Below are 24,979 nucleotides of genomic sequence, written 5' to 3'. Positions count from 1 at the left end.
AACCTAATTGGTTAGGTCCCAGGTTGGTATAAGTATATGTAAGATCTCATTTAGATCAAGTATGGATGTATGTATGGGCAATGAGCAAATAATGTAATAATCATTTGTGCAGAGGATTTGGTTGATCATAGATGATCGAGTTGGATTTATGTAAGAGGTTTTAGACCTCCGGTATTGAGCTTAACTGAAACTTTAATCTGGCATGTTTGATGCTATCACTGGTGTTTCTTCTCTCTGGATTATTGTCCAGATATTTTGACGTGCTTGACATCTATGTAGTCAGTGAGACTCCATTTTCATGATTAGTGCACTCTAGGCAGTGTGCCTTCCTGCATGTGCAAGCCCCTATTGTAATCATATACTTTCTGCAGAAGTATTATTTGACTATGGGTAGGGTTTCCCACCATGGTTTTTCCCTTTCTAGGTTTTCCACGTACAAATCATGGTGTTATGTGTAATGGTTGCATGGTATTGATTCTTTGGTTTTCAATTATGCTTTAATACTTTATCAGTTATTCTAGTATAAGGTTTTAAGTGCTTTAATTCACATAATATATTAACAACTGATTCAGCCCCCCCCCCCCTCTCAGTTGTTCACCGGTTATCCTAACAATTGGTATCAGAGCTCAGTCCTCTTTTTGCAGAATCTTAACCACTTGAGGAAGATCCTATGGCAATTAATAGTTCAACTACTCTTTTCTGGAAGGATGGCCCTAGGCTTGATGGAACAAACTATGGAGTATGGAAGATTCAGATGGAGACTCATTGAAGATGCATTGGAAAGGAAATTTGGGAAATAACTCAGAAAGGTTACACTCCTCATGATCTGACATCTAACAATCCTACACCAATAGACTTGGATAAGAACATTGAGAATGATTGCAGAGCTAAAGAAGCCCTCTTAAGCACCTTATCAGATCAGCAAATCATGGGACTATCAGATAAATAATCGACAAAATAAATATGGGACAAGTTGGAGACTCTGAATGAAGGTGATCCTACTGTTAAAATTGCAAAACTTGAATGTCACCGGGTAAGATATGAAAGCTTGAAGATAGAAGAAGATGAAAGAATTACTGAATTCATGGAAAGGGTAAATGAAATTGTATTAGGAATTCAATGTTGTGGTGGATCTCTGAGCGAGGAAGAGATTGTTTCAAAAGTATTAAGGGTTTTGCCACCGGCATATAAGATGAAGTTATTTGCAATTAATGAGATAAGAACCATGCCTAATTATTCTGTCAATAGAGATACTCTTGTTGGGAAGATATCTGCTTTTGAGCTTGAAGAATTTGGTCCTCCTGGAGCTACAAAGATTGATACTGCATTTAAGGCATCTACATCATCAACCAGCAAGCAAGATTGGAAAGTTTTGTATGAAAAGGAATTGGAAGAGATTAGGAAAGAAGATGAAGAGCTTGAGAAACTTGAAGACCTATTTGCTAGAAGGATACCTAAAGGTCCATCGAGAAGTAAGTATGAAGGAAAATCTCCTTTGAAATGTTTTGCATGTAATAAGATAGGTCATTTTGCATCTAGATGTCTTGAAAGGAATTCAAAATTGGAAGAAAGAGCAAGAAGATATTTAAAGCCTAACCCTGAATATCAGATCAAGTATAAGTACAAGAGAAAAAAAACAAATCGTGCTACTATGTTGATGAGGAAGGAGTAACTGATGACTTAGAAGAAGAACCGGTGGGAGATTCAGCTAGTGTATCTGGCAATGGAAAAGATTGGGTATTTTATGCTATGAAGGAAGATTATCTGGAATCAGTTATCAAAAATGAGGAAAAGGCCCTTGCATCAAAAGTTGAAGACAAAGATGAATGGGTAATAGATTGGATGTTCTCATCATATGATAGGTGACAAAAGAAAGTTTCTAACCCTGCAAGAATTTGATGGTGGTTAGGTCAGATTTGGTAATAACAAGGCATGCATGATCAAAGGAAGAGGAACCATTTCATTGGATGGTAAGTAAAACACTGATAATGTCTATTATGTTGAAGGTCTGAAGCATAATCTTTTGAGTGTAGGACAGTTGGTAGATAGAGGATTTCAATTAAAATTCAAGGATGGAAAGTACAAAATCATTAGCAAATCAGGATTGGAGATTGCAACTGGTACACAGACAAAAGGTAACATCTTTCATTCGAACTCCTGTGAAAAGACATGTTTGATTGCACATATTGATGAAAGTTGGCTATGGCATAAGAGGTTGTGTCATGTAAATTTTTATTGCATTGTAAATATTAGTTCAACTAAGGAAGTTAAAGATTTACCTAAGATTGTGAAGCCTCATAATCTAGTATGTAAGGAATGTCAAATGGGTAAGCAAATCAAAACTTCTTTTAAGAGCATACTAGATAAATCTAATGATATTCTTGATTTGATTCATACTGACCTATGTGGTCCTGCTAATACAAGAATCTTTCAAGGAGATAGATATTTCATGTTAATCATTGATAACTCTTCTAGAATGATGTGGGTTGCTTTTCTAAAGGAGAAATCTGAAGCCTTCGACAAATTCAAGATCTTTAAAGCTATGGTTGAGATAGAGACAGGAATGAAAATCAAGTGTATATGATCATATCAAGGTGGTGAATTTAATAGTTATTGCGAGAAAAATGGCATTAGGAGATAGTTATCTGCAACCCAGACACCTCAGTAGAATGGCATTATGGAAAGAAAGAACAGAACCATTTTGGATGCAGCCAGAAGAATGGTGATGGAAGCTAATTTGCCTCATATCTACTAGAGAGAAGCAGCAAGTACAATGATTTATACATTCAACAGATTTCATATCAAAGCAGATATTGGTAAGACACCTTATGAATTATGGTTTGGTCACTCCCCTACTCTTAAATATTTCAAAATCTTTGGAAGTAAGTGTTATATCAAAAGAGATTATTCCATTGGAAATTTTGACCCTAGATGTGACAAAGGATTATTTCTTAATTATTCAACTAAAATCAAAGCATATAGATGTTATAACAAAATATTGTAGAGAATTGTGGAGAGTGCTAATGTGAAAGTGGATGAGTAGTACAAAGACCAAGCTAAATATTATGACAATGAACCGATAGTGGAAATGATCATAATGTTGGCTTGATGATGATTTTTGTATTGGATGACTTTATGTGTTGTCATTGATGGCACATACACACACACTCATATGTTTTGATTGTCTTAGTTAGGTCAAAACCAGTATCATATGTATAGAGAAATATAACCGGTATGAAGGTGTCAAACCGATATATGTTGGCAACCAATATATGATGTAAAGACAATTGGTTTTGGTAAATTCCACTAACACCAATTTTGAGATACAACGGAGAGCGACAAGGAGCAGAATGGAGACATTTAGTCTATGAGTTGGAAGTAGTTAACACTCAACCAATATCAGTGTTCCAACTGGTTTCACTGATTGTGTGATGAATTATCACCAGTCATGATGTGTTATCTCTAACCGACATTTTTGGCGGTGATTTGTGATGTGTTATGGAAGATTGTCCAAATTCACTGAACCTAGGAAATTGTGTTGAGGTTCTTGAGCCGTCATGAAATCTAATGTCTATAAAAGGAAATTGTTATGAGTTATTTTTATATGGAAGATACAAGTGATGTTATGAGTTAGAGTTGATGAAGGAGTTGCAGAGTATGTCAATGATGCAGTATTGAGTGAGCAGAAAAAGATCTATACAAGCAAAATGTGTTATACCTAGATCATACCACCTGTTGTTTTCTAACCACTACAATAGTTAAATCCCCTAACCGGGTAAGCTCTAACAAGCTTCATTGTACAAATCCTCTAACAAGGTGATTCATTAACTTGGATCTAAATCCTCCACTGAGACTGCCTTTAACCAGGTATAGATCCTAACAAGGCTTTGAGATATTTAACAGGATTCACTCCTAACAGAGCATTTTGTAGACCTTAACCGGTCAATTACCTATTTCTACAGATAGTTAACTTGTGAGTCCCATCTCACTATGGTTTTTTCTAGTTGGGTTTTCCACGTATAAACACTTGTGTTATGGTGAATGTTTTACTTGTTGTGAATGCTTTTATAACACTTTGTATTGCATGCAAGGTCTTAAGTAAACTGCTTAATTATTTTTACCGATCTAGGTTTAAAGTGTTATTGTTTTTACTATCACTGATTCACCCCCCCCCCTCTTAGTGCTTTATAAACCTATCACATAACTGATCTGGTAATGCTTGTACCAGAACATGATATTGAACCAGTTACCCCAGCATCATCAGAAAACTCAACTATAACTGAAGAGCAGCATAGAGAACCTGAAAATCAGAAAATGCCAAGGTATGTAAGGCTAAATCATTCTAAAAATCAGATCATTGGAGACAAAAACAAGGGAGTTATGACAAGGAGAAGATTGGCAAATCAAGAGGTATGTTTCATTTCTCATATTGAACTGGCATTAGTAATTGAAGCTTGTAAAGATGAATGTTAGATGAAATCTATGGAAGATGAATTAGATCATATAGTAAAGAACAATACTTGGACTTTGGTTCCAGGTGAACTCACAAAGCTGGTTCCCACTTTTTGGTATGTCCTGATTTTTGTTGAAATCATACATTTTTTTAAAAATATAATGATTTAAGAGGTCCCATTTTAAGTAATTAATTGAAGAGAGTTAAATCAAAGGCTCTTCGATCAAAATTTCTTGGATAGAACCTCTCTACTTCTAAATCATACTTGCAATGGAGTCTCCTTTGCATCTATCAAATGCTAATAAAACACCAATTTTGCATTAGCTTTTGGGGGGTCAAATTAATTCATTTAAAAGTTAGTTTTTTTTAAGTATTTAGTCATTATTATAATATTTCCAAATAGTATAACAATTAATTTATTTAATTTCATTAATATATTTTTATTTTATTTCTTATGAATATAGGTTTTTCACCAAACATGAACTTCTTTATTTAATGCATTGGGAAAAATAGTAAACTAATTCAAAAAAAAATTGAAAAATATCTATGCGCTAGGTATTGATGTTTTCTTTCCAACAAAAAAATGAAAATTGAATTTTGATATATATAGAACAAGTTATGTGTTCAAACGTACACCTATATCTAAATTATAATTAGTCGAACTTCAAAACTTAATAAAATGAAAAATAGTCAACATATCACTATCAAACCAACTACATGCCCTGGGTATTGATGTTACAAACCAAAATTCAAAAGAATTAAGTTTTTATCATTTATAGAAAAAAAATTATGCGTTTCGAGATACACGTCACTCTTAAAAAATGTTGTTTGCTGTAAAAAACTACTTTTTGAGGGAGATGGAAAAATCAATAAAATTTTATTCAAACAAATTTGAAAAAAATATATTTAGAATCTACAAACAAGATGAAAAAATCACTATTTATATCATCTTCAAATTCTTAACAGTTTAAAAGTTATAGGTGTCGGAAAGTGAAGGTTTTTTTCAAAATATTCATATAAGTGTCAAAGTTGGTCAAAAAGTGGGAACTAGTATTGTGAGTTCACCCTTCCTCGACCTAAAAATAAGAATGTTATTGGAACTAAATGGGTTTTTAGAAACAAACTAAATGAGGATGGATAATTTGTAAGAAAAAAGGCTAGACTGGTTTGCAAAGGATAATCTCAGAAGGAAGGAATTGATTATGGTGAAACTTTTCCATCGGTAGCTAGAATTGAAGTTGTTAGATTGTTTCTTGCTTATGCAGCCTATAAGAACTACAAGGTCTATCAAATGGATGTTAAGTGTGCATTTCTGAATGGAGAACTTGAAGAGGAAGTCTTTATTGAGCAACCTGATGGATTTTTACTGATAGATGATAAAAATATGATTTGTAGATTAAGGAAAGCCCTATATGGATTAAAACAGGCTCCTAGAGCTTGGTATGCAAGGTTGGATAAGTATCTTTTGAAGCTTGATTTTATAAAAGGTAATGTTGATAGTAACCTATATTATAAGATCATTGATGATGATATTCTAATTATTGAACTATTTGTTGATAATATCATTTTTGGAGGTGAAGAAAAAATATGCATGCAATTCTCTGATAATATACAGAGTGAATTTGAAATGTTTATGACTAGAGAAATAAGATTTTTTCTAGGTTTGCAGATTACTCAAACTAAAAAAGGCATCTTTTTCTGTCAAACTAAGTATCTAAGGGAGTTGTTGAAGAAATTTGGTATGAAAAATTCGAAACCGGTTAGTACTCCTATGGTCACAAGTGAAAAATTATCAATTAAAGATGTATCCCCTCCACTAAATTCTATAAGATATAAATCCATGATTGGTGGTTTTCTATATTTAACTCAGACTAGACTGGATATAATGAATGCAGTCAGTATTGTATCAAGATTTCAAAGAAATCCAAGATAGAATCATGAAAGTGCAATAAAAAGGATATTCTGGTATTTGCAAGGAACAACTGAATATGGTTTATGGTACCCTAAAGATGATGACCTTACTTCATATGCATATACAGATGCAAATTGGGCAGGTGATGTTGATGACTGGAAGAGAACATCTAATGGAGCATTCTTTCTTGGGAAGAAGTTGGTTTCATGGACCAGAAAAAGCAGTCATGCATTTCTTTATCTATTGTTGAAGCTGAATATATTGCAACCACAACCAATTGTACTCAAGTTCTATGGATGAAGCGGATGTTGAAGGATATACAAGTTATTTGTAATGATCTAGTAGTTATTCATTGTGATAACTCTATAGCTATGGACATATCCAAGAATCCAGTATTTCACTCCAAGACTAAGCACATATCAATCAAGTATAACTTTTTGAAGGAAAGAGTGGAAGCAAAAGAAGTTAGATTGGTTTATGTGAACACTAAAGAATAGATAGTAGACATCTTCACTAAACCTTTGTCTCAGGAATCATTTAAGTATTTGAGAGATAGATTGGGGGTTTCTACCCCTCCGATAGAGACTTAATTGATGCAGATGTGCATCTGTCCGGTATGCATTACTAGAGCTATCTTTTACTCTGGATTGATGAATAATGCTACTACTCAGGAGGAGTAGTCAACCTTGAGATTTAGAGTTTTTTTTTGTTTGACTCTTTCGCATTGTTGTCAAAGAGGGAGGAATATATGTGAAAAACCATTGCTATTTATTTTTTTAGATTGATTGCACTCCTTAGGGGGAGTTTGGTGGTATTTGGTCTTTTGATTCAGATTTGGTTTAGAGTTTCATTGCTATATCATTTTATGGGAGATTTGTTGGCGGTCTTCCATTAGGGGAGACATGTTTGGCATTTTCTTGGCACTTGGATGTTTTTCACATCTAGTGTTGCCATCAATGCCAAAACGGGAAATTGCTAGCTGATTATGTGTTGCATTGATTTTTTATCATTGATGTCAAAACTAGTTGTTATGGTTGTTTACCGGCTTCCAGTAGAAGGATTGGATTGGGAAGATAATCATTTGATTGTCACCGGTATGATCTGGATGATGGAATAAGTTTGTATGGATGGTTCATATGCTTTTGAAGTATGTTTCAGTCAATTGGTTTTGACTTGGTGATCGGATGCTATCTCATGTTCTAGTAAGCCTTCTTTATAGGTCTTATAAGGGTTTCAACGGCAGAGATTTATTGAAGATCTTTGATGTAATACATAAGTGGTGTTGATGTAGCTTCTAGAAGGGATTCGGGATGTTGATGGTGATTGTGTTTGTGCCTCAACTGATTGGTGTCATTTCTTTGGCGTGTGTGGATCTAATTTAGGTCTGGTACTATCTAGGTTAAGGACCGGTTTTCATGTAATGTGTTGGTGGATCCTCTGATGCGCTTTTGAGATGTTTATTGATTGGATGATATTTGTTTGGCCTTAGGTAGACATGTTTTATATTTTATTTTAGGATTATGTAATGGATCTATTGAATTATCATTTGGGTGGCCGACCTAATTATTTAGGTCTCGGGTTGGTATAAGTATATGTAAGATCTCATTTGGATCAGGTATGGATGTATGTATGGGCAATGAGAGAATAATGTAATAATTATTTTTGTAGAGGATTTGGTCAATCATAGGTGATCGAGTTGGGTTTATGTAAGAAGTTTTAGACCTCCGGTATTGAGCCTAACTAGAACTATGATCTGGCATGTTTGATGCTATCACCGACAATTCTTCTCTCTAGATTATTGTCCAAATATTTTGAGGTGGTGGACATCTTTGTAGTCAGTGAGACTCCATTGTGATGAGCAATGTTCTCTAGGCAGTGTGCCTTCCTGCATGTGCAGGCCCCTATTGTAATCATATACTTGTTGCAGAAGTATCATCTAACTATGGGTAAGGTTTCCCACTATGGTTTTTCCCTTTTCGGGTTTTCCACATACAAATCATGGTGTTATGTGTTATGGTTGCATGGTATTGATTCTCTAGTTTTCAATTATTCTTTAATGCTTTATCAGTTATTCTGGTATAAGGTTTTAAGTGCTTTAATTCACATAATCTATTAACAACTGATTCAGCCCCCCCTCTTAGTTGTTCAGCAGTTATCCTAACACTTGAATCTCTCAAATGCTTGAGACTTGTCTTGCAAGAAGGTGACCCATGTCATCCTTGAAAAATCATCTATGAAATACATGAATTATCTTTCTCCATTCAATTCTCTTGTTCTTGTAGGCCCACACATATCTATATGCACAAGTTATAGTGGGCTTGTAGTTGAGTACTCTTTAGTCTTGAAACTTAGTTTAGTTTGCTTCCCTCTTTGACACTCATCACTGAAGGTACTTTCAAGTTTGATAATCAGTGGTATGTGCCTTACATATCCTTTATTTCTTACTTTGACCAATTTGTCAAAATTAATGTGTCCTAACCTTCTATGCCATAGCCAATGGTCACCAACTTGTCCCATCATACATTGAGATTCAAAGCATCCTTAATATTATATGCATTTCAATCTGTATGCACAAGCTATAGTGGCCTTGTAGTTGAGTATTCTTTATTCTTGGAACTTTCTTTAGTTTGCTTCCTTCTTTGACAATCATCACAGAAGGTTCTTGAAGGTTTGATAATTTGTCGTATGTGACTTACATATCCTTTCTTTCTTACTTTGACCAAATTGTCAAAATTCATGTGTCCTAACCTTCTGTGCCATATCCAACTCTCATCAATTTGTCCCATCATACATTGAGATTCAAAGCATTCCTTAATATTATATACATTTCCATCTGTCCTTTTTCCTTCAGCAACAAGCTGACCACTGCTCTCTTTTCTAATTTCACAGCCCTTGGAATCAAATGTAAACTTATATCCTTCATCACACATTTGACTCACACTTAGTAGATTGTGCTTCAGAACTTCCACATAATATACATCATGTGCTTTCAGCTTGCCATCAATGTGTAGTGTGCCTCTTCCCTTCATTTTGATTGATGAATTATCTCCAAAACTTACTGAACCTCCATTCCAATCTTCAAGTTTAATAAATTTCTTCTTATCACGAGTCATGTGGTTGGAACAACCACTATCAACCACCCACAAGTTTCTCTTTTCAGCATGTAGGGCAGTTTGAACAATCAAAATAGACTCAACCTTATATTTATCCTTTTCTGCCCAAACTTGTTTGGTTTCTTTCTTCTTTTCTATTGTCCCATTCTGTTCTGGTTTTGCAATGGGTTCACATGTTGACACTGTCTTATTTTTCTTAGTTGTCCTAAGCTTACAATGTTTTGCAATGTGGCCCAAGTTTTGACAATGATAACACTTAATATTTACATTGAATGATGCATTTGAAAAACTATTGTAGGATGAGATACATTTCTCCTACATGAATAACTCATATGACCATACCTATTACATTGATAACAAATAACACTCATCTCCCTAAGAGCAGCAAATTGATTTCTACTTTTAAAACTAGGCAGAGATCTATGCATAAGCTTACAACCAAAAATTCTATGACCATAAGTGTTACATTTATAGCAACAGCCATGGAATTGAGGTACATGCCAATCATTATTGAAATTGTTTCTCATTGGTCTCCTTGGAGCAGCATAACTTGATCTTCCTAAGCTCTTCCTTCTTGTATCCTTGACCTTCATGAAGCCTCCATTATCAACATTAGCTTTTCTTTCAGGTTCAACATGCTGGTTACTTGACTGATTCTTTGTAGTAACAGCATATGTCTTCTTCTCATTAGGCTTGTTCACTGTGAATGTTTATTTGACTTCACTTTTAATTGAAGAGGTGAAGTGTATCTCCTTGCCCGATGAATCTTTACTGTTAGAACATTGTCCCTTCTCAAAACCAACACCGTTAATGTCTTTGGCATGCTTTTGCTTACTTAACATTTTTTCCAATGTTTCAGTGTTGTCAGCATATTTAATCCTTATTTTAAGTTCATCCTTATTCTTTTCCAATTCCTTTCTTAGATTTTCAAGATCTTCTTCTAGTTTTTGACACTCCTTATCCTTCTTTTCTAAATCTAATTTTATTACCTCATACATTCTTTTTGCTTCTCCCAATTGGATTTTCAAATCAGAAATTGTTGTCTTTGATTCCTCAAGTGATTTTCCTAGAAGATCTTGTTCTTCAGCAACTGCATTCTTGTTCTTTTTATATTCCTTTTCACTTTTCTAAGTTCTTCTAGATAGTCTACTCACTAGTTCACCTTCAAGGTCTACTTCAGCTTCAATTTCCTCTTCTTCATCATCAATAATACGTTCATCAAATAACTCTTCTTGTGCCATAAAGAAATTGACTTCTCTTTCACCTTCACTACAGCAATATTCGCAGATACTTTCTTCATCAAAAGCATCATCTTCAAATGTGTAAAGACTGCTCTTTCTCCTAAAACTTCTTCTCCTTGGCTTGTAAGAATTCTTAGCTTTTGCATTGTACTCATATTCCATTTTAGGATCAGGGTCAGTAGGAGGAACTTGAGGAGCATTGTAACCATTCTTCACTGACATCCAAACATCAAACCCAAGGGAAGACAGATACATCTCCATTCTTCTACTCCATAAGGAATAGTTGGTGTCATCAAATATAGGTGCCTTAGAGGAGGAATCGTTTCTATCCATTGTGTTCACAAGACAAGACCTACCCAAGATAGAGGAAGCTTTGTAGTAGGGAAACCCAAGGATCTGATACTAATTGAAGAACACAAATGGATGTCGAGAGGGGGTAAATCAGTGTATTTTAAAAAATTTAACTATGTGTGCAAGTACTGAAACATTACACACACACACACACACACACTAATCAAACCACACCACAAAATATATGATGAAAACCCAATATGAAAAAACCTCAGTGAGAATATCTATTGGAGTCTACTACTCCAATCAAACCTCACAGTGAATAATAGTTTACAATGTTTAGGGCACCAACCCCTGAACTTTATGGAACCAACCCCTGAACTTTAGGGCACCAACCCCTAATTTTACGAGCTCCTACCCAAAGGAGCACCTACCCCTTCTTTGAGCACCCACTCAGAGATTCATAGTGATTGATCAAGTTTACAATGCAGTGACAAAGCCTTGTTACAAATGATTTTTGTAACACTTACAAATTTCTCATATCTTGAGAATGCCTATATTTGTCTACTGAGTTTTTTCCTCTATTTCACCTCATTCCTCTATCTGGTTATCTTCTTCTCTCTACTACAACATTACTCTCCAGAATGCTCTGTTCTTTCTCTGTGCTAACTCTTTCTCCTTCTGTAAATTTGCACTATTTTATCTTAGAAACAACACCCTATATCTCTCTCTCTCTCACTCAACACACACTTTCAGTCAACTTTTTCAAATATCTATATTTTCCACCTCAATCTCTATCTTGACAACCACACCAACCAAGGTCAAATCTCATCACACCTGCTGCACATTTTGAATCTGTACACATCAGAGATTACTTCTATTGCAAACTTGAATATTTTATTCAGCTCCGTTGTCTTGGAGATCTACAACTCTAGAGATTTTATTTTATGTCTTGAATATGATCTCATATTTTATGCCTGTAGTAAATGCATTCAATCTTGCTTCTGATCATTCTTTGTACTTATATTACTAAATTTAGTAATATTTCTCTGCCCAAAATGATTTGCAAACCTTCCTTGAGCCACACAACCTACCTGCAACTCAGTTGCCACTAATGTGTTTTCCATCCTCTGTCGACCTACTCCTGCATATCTTATTCATTATTTGTTCATCAGGAAGCCTCATGTCTTCATATTCTTCATCTAGTTCAGATGGGCAATGTCGGTCAGCCTCCATGTAAAATCCTTATGCCAATTGGCATGCACAGGTGTCGTCAAAAGTCTTCATTTTCTACATCCAAGTCACCGGGTCAGCCATAGTCAACCACCACATGGATTATCATCCTTATCGAGCTACCCACGTGTTGATTGAAACCACCTCTAATGGTTATGATGACCTTAAACTCTATCGTTGTGGGATGGTGGGATGCTTATCATCTTGCCTTTTAACTTATCCTATGTGTTCCTCTTTACATCTATTTGTAGGTGTGGGATAGCGGGATCCCTCTACTGCTATCATCATCTTCCTGCATGACCATCATCCTTCACTTTTGGTGACATGGGATAGAGGGAAGAAACTCTTGATTTTCCTTGCATTACCCCGCAAGGCCTCCAGTTGCCACACAAACAAGCCATGGGATAGTGGGAGGGGTCACTATGCCTTGTTTGAAGTTATCTCACACAGACACCATGCGCACACTTGCATGTTGCAGGATATAGGGGGACACATTTCCCTTTTTCTCTCTACTTTTCCTTATCCTGTGAGCATCTTCACCTCCTTGCTTGGGCACGTGGGATAATGGGATCCTTATGCTTTGGTTTCCCTCACATTATATTTTATGTGCCTTGTAACCTGTGTGGAATAAGTGGATAGGAAATCTTCCCTTCAACTTCTTATCTCATGCGACTTATGTTGGTCACTTTTGACACCGTGAGGTAAGAGGTACCACCTTGTACATCAAACTTAAGTTATCCCGTGCGACTATCACATGACCTTTTCAACAACACGGGATAGCGAGTAGTGCCACTTTTGTGTTATCCCATGAGGCATTCAATATTCGACCAACATGTTGTAGGATAAGGAGAACGCCATTTGCCTTTCTTCAATGTTATCCCATACGGTCTCTTCCTTGCATTCGAACACACCACGAAACCCATGGATACATGTGAACCAAACAACTTCTACGACATGGAAATAATAGCTCTCAACCCCAACTCGAGACTCATTCACTGTTACTGACATGTGGAGATGATGAGTCTAGTTGAACCCCTACAACATAACACGATGTGTTATGCGCAATTGCACAGCATAATCTGCGTGTTATGCACAACTTCTATCTTCTTCTCTACAACCTCTTGACATCACGAGTGCTACCTTCTATTCTTCAACCATTTGACATCCCTTAACATCAATGACAATAATGCCAACAACCCTAAATAGGAAAAAATCATAGTGAGAATCACACTCACAATATGAATGAATAATTATAATGTTTAGGGTCAAGGCCAAGGAGCTCACTACCCCTGAAAGGACTTGCAAAGCTAAGGTGCACAACCTTAGGGAAATATACAAAGGTGCACAAACAGCCAAAAGGAACACACCTTCTTCCAATGGGTGCAAAAGAATAAATAAACTAAAATGAACAAGATCTCTTGATCATGAAATTATCCTTGAACAACTATGTCAAACGACCAATGTCATGGTGAACATATCTAATCACAAACATTATCTCAAATATCTTTCACACTTTTATAATATCAAACCTACTTGTGTATCAATCACATCTACTCTACCCCAATCCACATTCATCTCATACTCAACTCATACATTCACACTCCTATATATATAAGATAATTCAATGAAACCTTAACTAGGTTTGCCATAGATATAATATACAATATCACACAGATTGGGCCACCTAGACCTATAACATCAAATGTGATCCACAAGAGGACCTAAATACATCATAACACAACCTTTCCAACTGATTCCAATAAACCACACATGCTAACACATCCTCCAATGTTGGCACCAAAATAAACGTGTAGATAAACAATGTCCCATGCGAACCTGTCGATCGCAAAACATTCTCCAATTCACGTAACTTGATGTGGATCAACAAATACCATGGTGAGATATATTGACATAAAAAATTAATCACCAAAATATATCTAGATCAAAAAGGCATGATATATATAACATTTCACCTCAGCTAGCTGGAACCCAAACCAACTAATAGTACTGAACTCGGGTCATCGTAAAGTTACTTCTAGGTCAAACCATCACTATAAAATTGAATTATAACATTGCATAAATCAAATAAACATGTCCTCCAAGCCGCAACATTGGACACCTCATATCAAAGAATTGTCAAGCATTCTTTGGACTAGTTCTAACAGACATTCTAGTGTCAGAAACAACAACAACTAACTCAACCATCTAAGCAGCAACTTGGACCTATAAACTTGACAGTACAATATACACATATCATATAAACATTATATCTAGAACCACACTCCATAATATTCATATATCAAAGGAATGCAGAGCATTATTCCATTGGGACATTAAATACTCTTTCTTGTATAAATATTTGTTTTATGTATATTGAACCTTTTACTACAACAAACTTCTCGAAACACCTCATACTTACTCAATGTCATTACCAAACCAATGAACATCATTAGACCATACTTTTCCAAACCATATACAACACATAGTGACATTAATGACAACACATCGCCTCATCTACAACACGAGACAAGTTGACGTCAATGACAACACAATAACTTAATTTTCCAACAGTTATTGCATCAAGGCATGGAGGACTTATCGTAAGAGTATTGCATCATAAAATGGAGGTATATTCATTCCAATCAAGTATTTCTATTCAAGCATTTCAATTATAGATCTTGTCTCTACCCCATCAAGTCATTTTTTCCATTTCAATTTAAATTCAATTATAGGGTTAATTCTGAACCTATGGTTTGACGTAGGAAAGCCCATATCCACCCAACAAATATTTTCCCTTTACTGTGTTCAAGTGCCATATTCAGGAGACAACAAATATAGATTCAGAAAGAGTAGATAGAGACACATATAAACAAATTTTGCAGAGGTGAAAAAGAAAGAACAAGGGTGCTTGAGCATCATTTTATAACACATTTGCAATAAAATTTTAGGGAAACACTCAAAAAATATCCTAACCCCAAAAATATATCTATTGTCTACATTTGACACTCCTAGATAGTGGTGCCCAAGCACCATTGTCCCGCATCTAATTCTAGATTTTAGAAATAGGCTCCTCTCTACTTGGTATTTCCAAATATCTACTGCATGTCTACATATCTAATCTAAAATTGTCTGCAGATGTTAATTATTGTCAATTTCACATATTTAACCCTAGTTCTTCACATTCAATTCATATCCTTTTAACTGCTCATTTTCTACTCAATCAAGATGTACCGAATTCACCTTGTGCTAAGCCCTTTTCCAATAAGTTTGAGGTTGAACCTATAGAGTTCATTTTCCTTCTAAGTGTGATTGTTTTCAAATAGGTTTAATTCCTATTTTCCATACATTACATTTTGGTGGACCTAGCTCTTCTCATAATTGCATAAATTCTGATTTTTATTTTCAAAGCTTATTTTTGCATACAATTCTCAAATTTAGATGCATTCATACATTATCTATGTACTTGTATTGGTGAAAAACTCATAAGAATGCCTCATTTTTATCTCTTATCATCCATTTTGCATATATTATCATTTGAAAAAATAATTTGATTTCATTGTGTTTTCATTTAGCTAATTTCATGGTGCATATATTTCATAGAGGTTATAGTGTCTTGGCCTCCCTTGTTGTACAATATCCCTCTCCTAAGCATCCTCCTAGCCATGAGGATACTTTTGTGCAAGAAGAGATCATTAACAATTCTTTTAAAACTCTTTGTCCTAAGGATGGATATTTTAAGCCTAATGTTGATTTTCTCCTAAAATGTTCCTCTCCCATAAGAATATCTTATCTGGCAAGGGGACAATATCATAAACAAATTCCTTAATTTCACTTTACCTTCCATAGATTTTATTTCTCCTAGAGATGAAATATTGATGGATATTGCTAATCCTTCTCCTAAAGTTTGTCCTACCCATAAAGATACCTTGGAGCAAGAGGATGAAATCATTATCACTTTACGTGGTGCTCTCATGCTAAATATTTAGTGAACAAAGAGCATAATCAAGTCAATGCTATTCATGTTTCCAGTCATGTGAAGCAAAATTTGTTCAACATTACACTCTACCTCAAAAACAACCTTTGATTAATGCTAGGAAACCAAATAGACCTCCTAAATATTTCTTAAGAGTTCCAAAATATATATGTGAAATATGTAGTATGGAAGAACAATTGACACAAAAATATGTTCTCGAGGTGCCTCACATATATAACACTCGAAAGAACATGAAAGATCATAATGTTCTTCTCACTTCCCTTCCTCCATCCCTTCATATTCCACAACATGTTGGTAGGGAACATGATCTTGTTGAAAATTTTCATGTCACCCTAACTAAGATCTCCCTTTAGAACTTGATTCAAACTTCACCTTCATAACATAAATTGATCTTAGAAACCTGACAAGAGATAGCTTCTCCTCCACCTACTAAAGCAAATGATATTACATTCCCAAATATTAACTTCCTCCCTTAGAGGTTGAAACAGAAATGATCCCTGCCCTTAGAAACAAAATCCAAATAAAATTTAGAAAATTAGGAAACTTTCCTTTCGAACAACAAATCCAATAAAAAGAAAAAACAATTTAATTTAACATGAGGCATCTCAATTTATCGTCGGGAATCTCTTCCTTTACATCGTTGAGTATCAATAAAAGCTTTTTATTATTATAAAAATAGATTGATAAAAGGATGACCAGAGTGAAATCTTCCTGTGTCCGATCAACACAAAAATCGGCATAGTTTACTTTCCAAAGAACCTTCTTCATTTTAACCATTATAAAAATATACCAAATACATGCAAATGGTTGACCAGAAAAAATTCCATTTCGCTACTATAATCTGGCCTTTTTAATATTTTAAATTTAAATAAATCACAATATTTAAAACTGTTTACGTGGAAACAGCCAGCTCTGACGCGGTCAATGCACATGTTATTTAGTGTGGATTCCTTATAAGTGGGCTCGAGTCACATTAAACAATTCACATTTCTTAAAATCAAGTCAGTTTGTTAAAATTTAAAAAATATGTCAATATGATCCTATAGCTTTTCCTATAAATTGTTTATATATCATTAGCTTATCACATACTTGCATTTTAATTAGTTATTTATCATTAGCTTAGCATATACCTTATTGCAATCATTTTAATTGACAATTAACTTTTCGTCGACTTCCTTTTCATTAATATATTTTAGTTTTCTTGAGAATTTAAATATTTCTTTGTTGTCGTGCACTCTTTTTTTTACTAAAGTAAGTGGGGAAGGGTCCCAACCCATTAAATTAAAACCAAGAAACATGGAACACAAGCCAAAAAACTAAACATCGAAACAACTAGAACACAACTAGCAAAGAAACAACAAGACTAGTATCATTCAAAGTACAACCACAAACAAAGGGATAGTTACAAAACAAGAGAAAGAAACAAAAAAAAAATTGAAAATATGAGTTGGGGCCCATCAATGGACCCAATGAAACAACGTGTGTTTTGAACAATAAGAGACTAGCTCTTCTTCTCGTGGTGGATAACAATCCATAAGGAGGTATCTTTATGAAGAGAAGTTGATAGAGCAATGCTAGAGGAGCCATTTAGGGTAGTACATAAGTCTCCAAGATAAGCCACCAAGTTTGGAGAAAGAATCTAACAATTTGAAGAAAGGGAATCGGGAACTACAGACAAGATTAGTCTAGAACTAGAGAGACCAGCCGACTAACCCCTAAGAGGAATTATATGATCAAGAATAGGGAACCTGGCCATCAAGATAGACAAACCCAAGAGAAGGAGGAATAAAATATGTTGAGGACTCCGACCCAAAATCAAAACTAGAATGAAAAAATATCAGATGACCATGATCAACATCCTTCCACTAGGTTGGAGAAGATTGTTGAAAAGAACCACGTGACAAAGACAAAGTCAAATGCCCCTTACAAAAACAATATTTACAATACAAAAGGAATCCCCTCATAGTCCAAAATCTATTTTCATGGTAGCTAACCCATCCTTAGGGATATCTTAGTAAGAAGTGGTTTGAAAAGGTCTAAATCCACCAAAATCCTAGCGTGGGAGGTATGGGAGAAGAAACTAGCATTAGCATCCACTTTGAAAAATTGACCTAGTGCATTATTAATATCTTCATAGGCAGAATTACACCAGAAGTGGAGGGATAGGTAAGGAAATCTTACCTATGTATGAGAGAATGTAGTAGGTTCAACAAGAGGGTTGAAAGAGGGCATCTAAGGGCATAAGGAAAGGGCGTGTGAGACCCATTTCCAAACACCCATAGACAAAATATATCTTGATCCTTTGTAGAGTTGAAACAAATAATAAAGAATTCATGACCATAAGGGTAAATCTCAACCTTATCGGAGACTATTGGGTTCTAGTGTTCCAAAACATATGAATGCAACTAGAGAATCAATGATAAATGATACTACTAATTAAGTTACTTGTTGAAATAATAAGTTTAAATATACTTATATATACTTTTCTCGATAATCATAGATCGATGACATAAGTTCTATTCTAGCCTAAAGTTTAAACATGCTTATCTCCCTATGTTGCATTTAAGGTGGGTTATTGGTGTGAATAGCTATTTTACCTAGCTAGTTCATCACCTAGATCCTATTCACACTAGCTACTTAATTTTACTTAGAGTACACATATGATAGTTATCACTTTATGTATCAAGATAGACAATTAAGACATTTGTAATATTATGGAATTTTATGTTTCGCCTTTGTCTATATGACCAAGTTGTTTCCATTGTGATCTAATTGATTGTGGAATCTAGTAATATCATTGAGTATTCTTGCATTTTGATTGAATAGAAATATTCTTACATACCTAATATCTCTTGTGTTCAAATAGAAATTCCTAGACCTTGGGTGGCTACAATCTTCAACCAAATCTTGAATGGTACAAAGAATGCTATACAAACTCTTACATGAATAGGTTTCCTACTATCGAATTATTAAATATACTAGAATACTTAGAGGGGGTGGGGGGAGAATCAATATTTAAGTAAATTCCAAACTCTTTAGTAACTATGTGAATTAAAATTGTTACTCAAAACAAATCAACAATAATAAAACATACATTCATGACAATAGCAGAAGAGGACACCATAATTACATGGAAAACCCAACAACCTGGGAAAAATGATGATGAACAAGCTACTTGGAGCTACTATCTAAATCTAGCCTCACAAATTAAAACAAGATTACATTAGGTTTTATGGTCTACAACCCAAAGGAAGTTGCAACTCCTTGAAACATAGTTTTATGGCTCCAAGCAAGGGAAGTTCACTACTCCCTATGAATCGCAACATTTATTGAAGAAGGTTACAATCTAATAATCGCATGAATTCTTGATTATATTCCTCCACTATACTTTTACTGGAAAATGTTAGATACTTTTGGGTCAAAACATACAACACACTTTCTTGCTCATGTATGGTACCTTTGTCTCATTGCCTCATGTTTATTTCAAATATTTATTCACATGTCTTCTTTGCCACACCACTTCTAATGATTTGATCTTTCATTTATATCCTCTACAAGCATCAACAAGATTTCTTCAAGTTGGCCAAGATGAAACATGTAGACATGAAATGTGCCCCTCCCAACGAGTCGGCCCCCAAATTCCTCTACGAAGGAAAGGAAATTTTTGTGGCCTAAAATAGGAGTAAACAAGACCAAAAACACCTTAGTACACATCTCCATGTGGATGTGCATACAAAGAAGTGTTGGTGCAAGAGTTCCATGTTGGCTCGGCAAACAACTATCCTTCAATATATTTTCTCCAAACTAAAAAGAGTACTAGAGAGAATAGGAATCATTACACGGAGCTCAAAAAATCATTTAATGAAATCTAAAAACATTCCCAAGAAGGCTCTTTTACAATATTGTATAAATTTGAGTTGGCGCAAGAAAACATATACTGGCCATAGTAGCACAATCAAACCAAAAAAAAAAAAAATCTTTAGATAGATGATTTAAATCCATTCTTTTGGTAGACCTAAACACCTTAAACTTGTGATGAGATAGTATACCGACAATGTGAACAATTCCCCCAAATTGCAAGAACAAATATTGAAGTACAAAGAAGTGTGAAGCATCCTTCTGATCCATACTATCAGGCAATAATGTCAACTTTACTCTACAATCTCCATACTTCGTGAAACTTCCTTTGTCTTACTTCCAAACCATAAAGACATATCTTTAAATGTAGAGAAGTGTGTTACATTCTTCAACACCTATGTGTCACCTTTCCTATCTTGGTCATTATTAGATATCTTGAAACTACTTATAAACATAAACTTAAAAAGTAAGGTGCGGGAGAGAATAGATGGTACAATTCCTAAAATTCCAATTAATAATCTCTCATCAAGAACATATGCAATAACATGTCAATCAAGGTGTATTTGACATCCAACAATAAAATTTAGAACAACATATTAATTGAAGCACATTTGACATCTAGCCATAAGCTTCAAAACAACAAATTTGACATCCAAACATGAAATTCAGAAGCAAGATATGACACAACACCAGAAATTTTCAACTCATATCATCATTTAGGTACAACATACAAACATAGGTTGAAATCAATGACAACATGTTGTCATGACTCATACAAACAAAAATTCTATAATATCCTATAACTTTTGATTAGCTTGGAAACCATCTACACCTAAGCCATTCATGGAACTAAGAAATAATGTAGTCACCTTGATTTAATTCATGGTGAAGGTTTTTATTATCTTCTCCTTTTTATTCTACTTGTTCAGTCATGAAATATTGTGAAGAAGAAGGTTCTAGATATCTATTTTTTCTCTTGTTTTTCACAAAACAATTCCCCAAATTACTATAGTCCTTTTGTCCACATAATTTAGATATGTTAGTCAGCTCAATTTGAATGGGAATGTATTCTCTCAATTTTGCTGAATTTTATTTTGATGTTTGTGGATAGGTAAAAGTATTTGGTGTTTCAATTGCCCTCCAACCATTTCACCCTACAATTTTGTATCCAATATATCTCTTTCATATATCGAATGGTGTTCAACTCTTCCATCAACCTACTCTCCTTAAATGTATTTTTAATTTTCATTCTATGAAACAACATCTCCACAAATTTTTTAAGTTATTCTTCCACCTTCTCCTCCTAAAAAATATCACCTAATAAAATTGTATTCCAAAGTGTTTCTTGGTCTTTAACAACTTCTATTTTTTAGAATAATTTCTATACCACTCTTAATATTTAGCATTCCAAAGTTCTTTGAAGATCATGGAAGAAAACTCTAGATGTAAAAGCCAAATGAACTTCATCTTAAAGGGGTAATTTCTACCTGTGCTAAAGGCATTTGAGCCTTACGTAGAAAGAGCATTACCACATCTCTTATCTTATAATGTTACAATATGCATAGAATAGTGTTTGAAATTTCTTTAATTGTGTAGTTTTCATTTGAATAGAGTTCTAAAATCCTTATTAAATTCCTCACACTTTTTATCATCTAATTTTCCGAAATCAAGTCATATATATTCAAAATAATAATATTAAATCTTATCTAATGTTTTCAAATATATATTCGAATAATTAAACATATAAAATCATTCTAAAAAATTCAATCTAAATAAAACCATTTATACATTAGCTATTGCTAGAAGAATATAGGTAAAGTACGTCGAAAGATATCATATTTGTCCATTATTCCACTCAAAAATTTACTATTAAATCATTATTATATTTTGAAATTGTAATTAATATTAAATTATTATTATTAAGATATGATTATATTATATGTTTTAATATATTCTTGTTACTATATTTATTATATTTCAATTAAACTCTTTAAAGAGAAAAATGCTATTAGTACTAAATTATTATTATTGTAGCATCATATTTTTATTGAACTCTTGAATAAAATTAAAAAATCTATTAAGACTATATTATTATTATAATAATATTATCATATCATTATATTTGTATTTTATATTCATTCTTGTCCTTATTTCTAAGAAAAAAGTAAATTTTATGTAAGAACATTTCAAGTCTCCATAATTAATAATATTATTTCTAAACTATTATTATACTACTATCTTATTATTTATATATATAGTAATAAAAATTATAATAAAATAAAAAATTTAACAATTATAATAATTTCAAATAGTAACTCTTATTGAACTTTTGATTGTATCTATTTATATTTTTTTAATATTATACTATTTTCTTTATATCAGTACAAAGTTGAGTAAGATATATTGATGAGAAGAAATTAAATATTTAAAAAAATAAAAATGAAGAGATTTACATAAAATCAATTGACTGGTCGATCAAAATAGGGGAAAATGGATTGTCATGGTATATCCACCTCAGCAATCAAAATTGAATTTTCTGGTCAACCAATTTTGCGTTTCGTTCGTGATTTCCAGATTTTGAGAGATTATATTATAATAGCGAAAATTGAATCCTTTTTCTGGCCAGAAGTAAATATATTCGTTTGAAAGATTTGATGGCGACCGAGGATGACAGATTTCCAATCTTTTAACCAGATACTTCTTTTAATCTTTGACTGGAAGAATGATCTTCTTCACTAACCACTTATCTGGATGCTTCTTTTTTTTCCTTTACTCCTCTTATCCCCATAAATGGTTTTCTAACTTCGCAGTCAGGAAACTCAAGTGCAAACATTTATTGCCCAGAAATTCAGATTTGTGTGTTCTGAAACTCAATCCATTTTTGTGTTCTGAAGCTCAATTCTTTTCTGGAATCATTGTATAGTTGTCAAATTGAAATGGCCCATTGTATTTCGGGGGATGAGCAGGATAACATGAGTTCAGCTTCTCATGAATTTAGCAAAGCTGATAACACATCCCAGACTCATGTTCTTGCTGTGGATGACAGTATTACAGATCGAAAGCTTTTAGAGAAGCTGCTAAAGATCTCTTCTTACAAAGGTTGAAATTTGAATCTATATCGTTGTCATTATATTAACTAAAAGTTTATGAATGATGAATTTTGAATATGCTGCCTTATTTCGATCTCTGAAACCAGAAATTTCGAAAGAGAATCTGGGTATTTTATATTGCATCAAAACTTATATTGAAAGCTACTTGTTAACTGCAGTGACCATGGTTGATAGTGGAACAAGAGCTCTGGAATTCCTGGGATTAGGAGAATATGATAGCAGTACTGTACAATTCAACGTAAGCAACTGAAATTTGTTGTTATTTTTAAATGTATCGCTTGGTGAAAAGATAGACAATCATACGATTGTCATTCTACTTGATTAAGAATACCCAAATCAAATCATATAAAACATCTTGTCATACAGAAATTGAAGGTGGATATGATAATCACCGACTACAGCATGCCAGGAATGACTGGCTACGAGTTGCTCAAGAAAATTAAGGTAAGATTTTATGGCCCATATTTAAGATTTCGATGCAGTATAGTTTAGTTTTTAATTGTAAATGAATTCCGACATATATAATTTTGAATAACAGGAATCACCGAAGCTTAAGGACATTCCAGTGATCATCATGTCGTCTGAGAACGTGCCTTCCCGGATTAGCAGGTAATTACACTATGAATTATCTTTTATATATAATAAAAGAAGTTATGGGGTGTTGAAATGTTTGTTACTAATTCATTTTTGTAAATGAACAGATGTGTGGATGAAGGCGCAGAAGACTTCATATTAAAGCCTGTGCAGCTCTCGGACGTGAAACAACTCAAAAACTACGGAAGATCTGTGAACTAGGTTTTTCAAGACTGCAGATTGTATGTTAAAAGGACTGAGCAAAGACTTCTGTATAAATACAAGGAAATTTAGAGTTGTTTGGGCTCATAACCCTTTAAATCCCTATAACTTTTTTGCCAGATATTTGAACAAAAAGTCCATTGTTTTGAAAAAATATATATATTTTCATTTTTCTGTTGTATGTTGTTCTTTTGGTTGTTTTTTCTGTTCGACAAGGGGCCTACGTCAATAATTCATATTAATAAAATAAAAAATAACTAAAATAAAATCTTTGAATCTTGTGTAAAAAATAAAAAATATTAATAAAAAAGTTTAATGGAATAATCTATTTTTATTGAAAAAAAAAATAACTAAAATAAAAATTTCATACATGAGCTGACAGATGTCAAACCAGACAATAGATAAAATCAAAAAGGTTAAACTGTCTAAATCCATCGAGTCTTAAGAGATTTTGAGAAAACTACAAACTAACACAAAAGTTTGAAATAGCGTGTCAATAGTCTAATTCTATGCAATTAATATTAACTGAAACTCCTCAAACCCAGGCTCTGGAAGATGACGGTCTTGCTCGTCCATGATAGCCTTCTGGTTTGATTGAAGCTCCAAGGTTGTCCATGGGTATAAGGTCCTCTGCATCGATAGGCTCAGGTCCCTGCTGCTCCATAATCTCTTTAAGTTCTTCGTCCCATGCTTCAATTTGATCATCTGCTACTTGGTCACCTATACCCACAAAGTCTAGATGCTCCCTAATCCAATTAACCCCTTCATTCTTTTTAAGCTTGAATATCTTCATCAGAAAGTCTATATACACCTTGATTTCGAACCTTGCCTTGAAACAAGTTTCATCTTCAATGACCAGAATGGGTAATCGAGGAGGCAGTTTACCATTGATGATAGTAGTTGAACAATGATTAGGGAGAGGGATAGAGAGGTTATCATCAATATTTCTCAAGACTCTGTCCAAGCCTCCAGAAAATTC

At 33.9% G+C, this 24,979-nt stretch overlaps 1 protein-coding gene across 1 annotated transcript; it reads left to right on the top strand.

The window, feature by feature from the left end:
• Positions 1-23,031: 23,031 nt before the first annotated feature.
• On the top strand, positions 23,032-24,000 carry LOC131036257 (two-component response regulator ARR3-like). The gene is made up of 5 exons (XM_057968107.2): positions 23,032-23,194; positions 23,364-23,443; positions 23,572-23,649; positions 23,744-23,814; positions 23,907-24,000. The coding sequence occupies exons 1-5, from the start codon at positions 23,032-23,034 to the stop codon at positions 23,998-24,000; spliced, it is 486 nt and encodes a 161-aa protein (XP_057824090.2).
• Positions 24,001-24,979: the final 979 nt, after the last annotated feature.

The sequence above is a fragment of the Cryptomeria japonica genome, chromosome 6 (genome assembly GCF_030272615.1).
Source record: "Cryptomeria japonica chromosome 6, Sugi_1.0, whole genome shotgun sequence".
NCBI lineage: Eukaryota > Viridiplantae > Streptophyta > Pinopsida > Cupressales > Cupressaceae > Cryptomeria > Cryptomeria japonica.
This window is presented reverse-complemented; position numbering and strand designations above follow the sequence as displayed.

What these genes read in the sequence shown, in the direction of transcription:
- LOC131036257 (XM_057968107.2), top strand. Translation starts at nt 23,032, where the DNA reads ATGGCCCATTGTATTTCGGGGGATGAGCAGGATAACATGAGTTCAGCT. An exon ending in AAAGATCTCTTCTTACAAAG is followed by an intron (nt 23,195 to 23,363) that starts GTTGAAATTTGA and finishes TGTTAACTGCAG; the next exon opens with TGACCATGGTTGATAGTGGA. An exon ending in AGTTGCTCAAGAAAATTAAG is followed by an intron (nt 23,650 to 23,743) that starts GTAAGATTTTAT and finishes TTTGAATAACAG; the next exon opens with GAATCACCGAAGCTTAAGGA.